Source organism: Branchiostoma belcheri, unplaced genomic scaffold, assembly GCF_001625305.1.
Source record: "Branchiostoma belcheri isolate BF01 breed outbred unplaced genomic scaffold, Haploidv18h27 scaffold255, whole genome shotgun sequence".
Taxonomy (NCBI): Eukaryota; Metazoa; Chordata; class Leptocardii; order Amphioxiformes; family Branchiostomatidae; genus Branchiostoma; species Branchiostoma belcheri.
In genome coordinates, this window is record NW_017803860.1 from 162,087 (window position 1) to 170,562 (window position 8,476).

General features: G+C 40.4%; 1 protein-coding gene across 1 annotated transcript; it reads left to right on the forward strand.

Moving 5' to 3' along the window:
• The first annotated feature begins 322 nt into the window (after positions 1–322).
• LOC109471707 (gamma-aminobutyric acid receptor subunit beta-like) lies at positions 323–8,028 on the forward strand. The gene is made up of 10 exons (XM_019771047.1): positions 323–343; positions 1,220–1,327; positions 1,773–1,904; positions 2,322–2,531; positions 3,118–3,217; positions 3,356–3,513; positions 5,204–5,359; positions 5,660–5,836; positions 6,423–6,470; positions 7,897–8,028. The coding sequence occupies exons 1-10, from the start codon at positions 323–325 to the stop codon at positions 8,026–8,028; spliced, it is 1,242 nt and encodes a 413-aa protein (XP_019626606.1).
• Positions 8,029–8,476: the final 448 nt, after the last annotated feature.

Consider the following 8,476-nt stretch of genomic DNA (forward strand, 5'->3'; position numbering starts at 1 on the left):
AACAACTGTAATCTGCCTGCCAAAAATCATGGACGTCGAATCATGCCTGCCAGAGTTATATTGCTAAATCCGCAGTCGCCCACAATGCGGCTAGACAATTTCATAGTCCTTCTGACGAAGACAATAAATAAATACTTTAGATTGCATCAGTGGGAAAATTGTGAGATGTACCAGGTGGATTCAATTGTCATTTGGGTCAATTGAGACCTCGGGTGATACGGAAAACACCATGCAGTACTCTGTATTTCTATTTTCTGCCTTACACCTGAGAACACTACATGTACTTTTGTATTTTGCATAGAGAGCGCTCAAGACAACAATTATGGATGACCCTAACAAAGAGGTTAGTACAGAAAATTGTTTCTGGGCTCTTCTGTCTTTCATATAAGGCCGGAACAATGTATTCATTCTCGTTATCTAAAGGACTTGGACTTTTCCTCAGAAAATTCTCTGAATAAAACAGAGAAACTGGAAGATCAACAGGAAAGAAAAGTCTTGGGCAAAAGTCTAAAGCTTGAGTATAGGGAGTCAGACTCAAGTTTTCCCCACAGTCCTCCGTTTTCATTTGAATCTCTTGCTGAAATGTTAGTGTAGTTGATATGGCCTTAACATTAAGCAACAGAGAAAACTGGAGGAATGTGGTCCTAATGCCACAAGCAGTTTTATCATAGAGGGACCAAACCATGGACAAAACACACTAGAAGAGGCCTAGGCCTATAAATAATTACATCAGGTGGTTGTTGTGTATAATCATTTGCGAGTATCTGTTGGGATTACTAGTATCACTTATGGTTTGCACCTGCTACGATACCTCATGAAATGAATAATATGTAGTAAATGAAATATATTGCAACAGTTAAGAAAGATGGCTTTGTTCATCTGTTTAGATAGCTGTGTTGTTGATCTTATGTATTTGCAAAATGTAAAACTTCACGGAGAATTGAGACATTTGTTACCTGTTTGGTTGATATATTGTAAAGGACCATGGTCGGGTGAAAGAATGAAGTACTGTGTTTTTTTGTGCGGACTGTCTTACTACTTTCGTCTTGTTACCTTATTACATAGGGCCCGCTGGCAGCTCGCTAATAATAAAGAGGGTGGTTCTCCTCAAACATGCCTTTCAGTAGTTCTACTGTGGTCATTTCTCGTCTTTCATTTATAGTTGACAGAGCAGGTATCCTAAATAAACTTTATTCGTTTCGAACTGATGACCTTTTAGGCTCTTGACCCTAGACTTAAATGGCAGGAAAACGTGATTGCTCAGCTGAAGCAAATCAACAAAGCCCTTGAGAGCAGTGGCAAGTGGTACGCCAGCAGAGAAGAGCAGGTGAGTTGTGGACTTCTTACTTTTGAGGCCACGACAATTTAATTTGATGGTTGTCGGACTTAAACATCGATCACGTTGAACTGATACATACATGTACGTGTAGATCATCGGGTTTAATCAGAATGTGAGCAGAAATCTGTGTGCAGGTATTGGCTCAAATCTGACGAGTCGGAATTCTTGGGCTGCAGTAAAGCTTGGCTGGTTCCTTCTAATGTCAATGTAGGTAAACTTTCGTGCTAGGTGAATAGATCAAACTGGTATACATGTAATATCTATTATGACAAGAATTTAGAGTCCCAATTTTGCGGTAGTTAAATGAGGATAGTTATGAGGGTAGGAGCTGGGGAGATGAAATGTTCTGTTCTGTCCTTTCTTATGATGTTCTGTAGCCAGGCTCACGCTCTGATTAATTTTCTTGCTAATGATCGTTTCCCCCTCCACACAGATCCGAGTGCTGATCACCCCCACCCTGTTCTCCCTGAGGGATGTGGACACCGTCAAACAGGAGTTCTCCGCAGAACTCTGGTTTGAAATCTTCTACAAGGACGAGAAGCTGAAGGGGATTACAAACCGAGACGTAAGGGCGATTACCGCAGTAACATTCAAGAAAGAAGCTGAATGTCAAATTAAATAGTAAAATCAAAATTATAATAGTAAAATCAAAATTATAATAGTAAAATCAAAATTATAAGGTAAAAGATAATGCAACCAGATTTATTTAGTGAATATACTTGGTGTAAGATCTTTCGTACGGTACGAACATACATTATGAAGTTATGTTTTGCTGTACATGTATATCAATGACCAGGTGATCCTTATGTAGAGGTGGTCACTAGTAGTGGTACAGGTTTGACTGTATATCAATGACCAGGTGGTCCTTATGTAGAGGTGGTCCTTATGTAGAGTTGGTCACTAGAACAGGTTTTACTGTATATCAATGGCCAGGTGGTCCTTATGTAAAATACTTTGTACATGTTTGACTGCTATGTTTCAGGATGTAGACTGGGACAACCAATGGGATCCGCGGATCGTACTGAGGAACACGACAAGCATTGAGACGGAGAGGTCAGCGCAAAACCTGATACAGGTGGTCGGGGTTCCGAATTCGGACGAGCCCACTGTGCCCATCGTGCACGAGTTAAGGAAGGTCCGGGCAACCTTCAAGGTGGACATGGACCTCGCCGACTTCCCTGTTGACCACCAGGTATGTTCTTTCGTGAATAGTTTCATCGGGTTGGGAAGTCACCGCATAAAGAGACTTTTTTTACACAACCATGTAAATTATTCACCTTTCTCTGGGCAATTATGAATTCAGAATTGCCATGCGTCATGTGGATTGCGTGAATTATATTATCGATGACCCCACTACATTACGGGTCACAGGAGCATGTGCTCTGTCCACCATCTTGTCTGGAGAGTTGAGTTGAACCATTAAACCTCCGCAGATTATAGCCCTGTCTGAGTTTGTACTTGCATCCTAAATGTCGATGAGGAATGTGACAGACGGTGACCGAAACGTCAGATGAATATAACAGTTGTGGAAAAAAGAGTCTCTTTATTCAGGTATATTCGAAATTCTATAAGCCATTTTACAGTTCAGATTGCGAATGCCTGTGCAGTTGCGATGCATTGTGGTCGAGACAGAAAGCAACATGAGTGCAGCTTGCACGAGCAGAACTCAGGGGTTAATATTAACTTATAGCAAGAATCTCTTGTTTTATAAGACAACATCAACTTGAGTTGTCGGTTCTCGGGTTTACAATATGATAATGCACGCTGAATTTTTCCAGGAATTGACTGTCCAACTGATGTCAGGGTGGCCAATCAAGAAAGCAGACCTGAGAAAGAACTACGGATCCAATGACACCATTGCACAAGACGACTTTGCAGGTAAGCCGTGGTCACATTTTCCGTAGACCGTCATATGATTTTCATAATTCGTAAAATTCATACAATAACATATATTATGAGAGTACATAATGTCATCATAATGGCTAATAACATCTGTACTAACAACCAATTCCACAGATAGAGACCAGTGGACAGTGAGCAAGTATGTAGACTGCAAACATGGCACAAAAACTAACATTCAGTCCAAAACCTTCGGCGAGTACCCCGTGTACAACATCACTGCGCATGTGCAGAGGAAGTCAGCCTTCTACTCATGGAACACTGCACTCATCTTAGTAAGTGTAGTACCTTTAAAGTTTGTTTTCAATTTGAAATCGATTTTTAATGGGAGCATGGGATGAAGGGTTGGGCCCTTGGCCCCATGCGGAGCATAGGCCACCAATGACCGTCCTCCATCCAGCTCGGTTCTGGGCTTCCTTCTCCACATCCTCCCAGCGCATTTCCAGGTCAGTCCCTTCTCCTCCAGGAGTTTCTGGGGCGACCCCTCTTTCTCTTGCCTCTGGGGTTCCATGTCAGCGCCTGCCTAGTGGTGCTATCAGCTGGCTTCCTGAGCAGAAACAGGTGTCCCAATTAATTGTTGGCTGTGCCATACATACAATGTATTCTATGTAAAAGTCCGAAAATCATTGCGATACGAAAGTACAGAACCTTCAATGTGAGTTTCTAGGACATTTATTATTTCATTTTAGTGCCTTTGACGTCTATGGCTTTGATGATCTTTTCGCAATCGGTAGACCAGAACCGAGCTGGCGTTAAATGACTCAAAGAGTTCGTTTGTCAAACCTTTTACTTAGTCCCATTGTCATGGTTAAAGGAGTACTAACCTCCAGAAGGAGGTGCTATATTTCGACAGGCATTTATTTTTGGAAGTGAAAAATGCATATTATTTTACAGTATACAATTAAATGCCCATTTTGCGCGCAAGTCTTAAAACGTATCGAATCCAGGACAAACTCTCCAAATACCCTCAAAACTATCCCAGAATACACCACGTTACCCCATTGGTGTCTATGTTTTAAACAAAAAGTTACGTTAAAGACCTCATTTCGGGGGCGATAAGAAAAATTCGTACTGTTTTGTGTTCTTTGCTATCTTACCAACCATTGCCCTTCTTGGTGTTCTTATCGCCCCTCATTTATGCCGCAAATATTGACGATGAAAAAAACGGCGTAATCTGGTTATCCTTTCCATAAGTGGCGTAATCTAATTATCTGTTCAAGTAATACTTACATGCAAATAAGTTGAGAAAATCAAAACACGCAGGATGAAACTAGCGCCCACTGCATTAGACATCCTGATATTATAGTATCCAAACCGCAGGTCAAGCAAAGTAAAGCAAGTAATTTCTCAATAATCAGCTTGTTAGTGTGCTTGTCGCCTACCATTTTCGTCCAAAAATGTTTATGTTGACCTGAAGTGTATGAGTATTGCGTAAGCCAGAGTTCCCGGATGTATCAATTGTGGTTCAGCATGGGGGAAAATGATATTAATATCACTTTACAAACATGCGCCGCGCAACTCGTACAAGCGAAATTATGTAAAAAGTCGGCTAGTTATGTGTTCATTGCAGCATGATGTATCGGAAAACAGCACTTCCTTCTGGAGGTTAGTACTCCTTTAATAGTCAAGGAGCAATTGGTAGCTCCCACACCCACCCAAAAAGGGGCCGACAACATCCAAGAATGGACAGGAAAAAACCTTGCGTAAACTCTAACCCTAACGCATAGCCGGTTGAGATGGTCGGACACTCCACCATGCGGTGCCCCCACGACCCTGGCCTGGTTTAAGGAACCAAGGATTTAGGTACACCGGTACAATCCACAGGCGTCTTTCAATAAAACAACTAAATTTCAAAGCAGATCATTCTGATACCAGGTCTGGTCTTTGGGACCGAAAATGCCGCAAATCATAATGCAAAGGGGGTGACGTTTGCACTATTAAATCTAATGTTGCTTTTCCCCACAGTACATCATCATTGCCCTCTCGTTCACGGTGTTCTCCATCCCACTGGAAGACCACAAAGACCGTCTCGGCATCACCTTCACCCTGCTGCTTACCACAGTGGCCTTCAAACTGGTGGTTTCCCAGTACCTTCCCACTGTCTCCTACCTGACTCTCTTGGTGAGTAGGACTTTTGCTAGTAGAATGATGTGGCAAACAGATTTAACTTCATTGCTATCTGTATATCATCATTTTCAGATTCTATAACAGACGTCACCTTCTATAACACCCCTGATGTATTGTGTGGTAGTTAGTCCTATGATCTTTCTCAGTTTGTCAGGCTTGTCTCGAGCATTGATGAAAGAGTGTATCGTGAGCATGGAAATTGGTACCAACCCAGGTCATATTTCGCAGTATAGGAGGGAAAGGGGTCTGCACCGTGTCTTAAATTCATCTATGTCATCTTTTAAATGTTCTTAGGACAAGTACGTGCTGGGGTGCATAATCTTCCAGTGCGTCGTGGCAGTGCAGAACACTGTAGCCTCGGTGATTAGGGACAAGGAACGCGCCAGGCTGTTTGACGGAGTGTGTGTGGGCCTGTTTGGGACTGCAGTCCTCTTGGCACACCTGTTCATTGGGATCGTCGTTTGGATGAAAGTACGCCAACAGACAGTTACTGTTGATGTGTCTTTAGAGTAAAAAGTATCCTTAAAAAAGCCAAACAAAAAGAGCTACTAATCTGTAGAAACGGCCCAAAATATCGAGCTCCTTTTAAAACGGGACGCATGAAAATCTAGAAACCTTCCTTCATCATTCTATTGGAAGGCCATTCAGCACTATGGAAAAGTTGTTTACATTCAATACAAAATAGTTTGTGATATAAGTTTTCTACACATTGATTTGAGTAAAATAAGGTCTGTTTTTGACGAGAATAAGCGTTCTAAAGTTCCAAAGGAGGCTGTAGCCTCTACCAGGCTTCTTGAGGCTGTCGAATGCTCGAAAGAAATATATAAATATAGTACTACGTTTCGTAGGCCGATACTGTGACGTGTATATGACAAAGGAAAAATGCGTAACAATGATTGATTGAGTCAAGCTTGGATAAAGGTATGCAAACATACAGTTACAAAAGAAAAGTAACTTTATGCTTCGAAGCACATTTGTACATTGGCTTGATTTCTTAGCAAAGAGTTGATGGTGGTGAGACAGTTGATTACATATCTACACATTTTCTACTCATTAGTGGAAGAAGAACAGTGGAAAGCTGCAAGAAGTAGACAACAAGTTCGAGGTAAGACTCTGCATCTACTTAGCAGACCTTCTCATAACTCTCTGAGTTATTTATGAACTTCATTACCAAAAAAATGTTATAAATTTGAACATAATCTGTCAGAAAACTGCATATTCAAAGTATAATTATTATAATCACAATGTAGGCTTGGCGGTAAAACATAGAATCTTTATTCAATTATAACGTTCTGTGTTGGACTTTAGAGGCATTTTACTTAACTATGATGAATAAGAGACATAATAATATTGTGTATGTGATGATGATAAGGGAGACTAACTACATTTTCATTGCTGCCTTTTAATATGTAAACTGTGCCTCCTTAACAGTTTGACAATATCAGGCCTCGAAATGAACTTTTCTTCCTATTGTCCCAGCACTGTCTCAAAAATTTATTTTAATTGTCCCGAAGTGAGGATTAACTGTCCAAATCTGTTTTTCGGGTACTTATTTGCATGGCTTCAACTTGAAGTCAACTTTATTTATGACTTCACCACTATGTGGTAAGACATACTGTGTTCTCTGGTGTTTCTTCGCCTCCTGCCATTTCGTTAAATGTATTCAATCTCTTCATTTTTGGGCAAAATAACACAGTGGCACATAGCCATACCATATTGAAAGTTTGTTATGTTTTCGTAGGTATGTCAAACTTTCCTGCTTAAGCATTGGAATGCAGGGGAAAAACGCTTTTTTTATCTTGAAAATCAACAGTTTGCATTATGCAAATAAAATTCCTATCCAATAATGTAGGGGATAGCTGTCCAACTGTTGTATTCTTAGTTAAATGTCACTTCATACTATAGTTATGTCGATGTAAAACATTGTTACCCTTCTTTCGTTGCCAGGTCGTAAAATGTGGTGAAGCCATGCTGAATTTGCTAGAAAGTATAAATGTCGGCCCTTCTAGTTTTCTTATATGTTCACTCCAGACACACTATAATTGCAGAGTAGACAGGAAATTCGGGGGTACTTTTTTCGGATTCAAAAGCCGGGACGTGTGCCGGGTAAAGAAAAGAAGAGCTGACATTCTGATGTTCATTATTTTCTATTGTCCCAAAAATGTTCCAAAGTGTCTTTTTAGTTGTCCCGGCGTGCATTTTAGTAGTCAGTGGCCATTGGACCACCTTTAATTTCGAGCCCTGCAATTTAAGTGGCTTCGAAAACACTTTCTTGGAAATAGTACTTATTCAGTAGGCCAGATCAAGAAAATCTAAATGACAAACAAAAAGAAATTAAATATTCTGTAAAAGTCACTCTCGAATACTAAATGTATTAGGAATATACACTGTGTCAATAAATATCAAAACATTGAGATTTTGCAACAAATGGTTCAGGGCTAATGATGTATGGTATTTCTTTGTCAACAGTTTGGAGATTACATAACTGATGAATCAATGTTATATAGTTCGTGTATCTTACCTACCAACAGGGTCTAAGTGAAAAGATCAACCGTGCCTATGAAGTCCGTGACATGAAAGTACCGGGGAGCACCAAGAGTAACATGATCATCAAGGGCTTTGATAAGAAAGAGATTCAAGAGGTAATAGTTGCACTCATTTGAACCTTCGGTGTGGACACACATGTACACCCACACACACACATCTACACACATACACAAGGTCGAAAACTATTTGCAGTATATTTCTAGCCCATAGGGCCTCTGTTTATCTTAAGTGTCCTTGCATTTAGTAAGTACTAATTATTATTATTGTTTTCCCCTTTATCTTCCCACCAAAAGTTTGAGCCAAACTACGAATCGGATAGTGAAGATAGACCACTTGTGTAAAAGCTTCCACACGACCGATGGAGGCGGGAGAGACTTGTGTGTACCCTGCCGACTGAACTGTACTCGGACAACCATCTTGGTCTCAACTTTTTGTTTGTTTCTTTGGCTTCAAAAGTTCATTCCAAAACATCAAGATGTTATTTTTAACTGGTGGTAATTGGTATAATAATAGACTAAATTTTACGCCAAAAAGCAGTTACTCAAGCAACTGGATATGATTTTG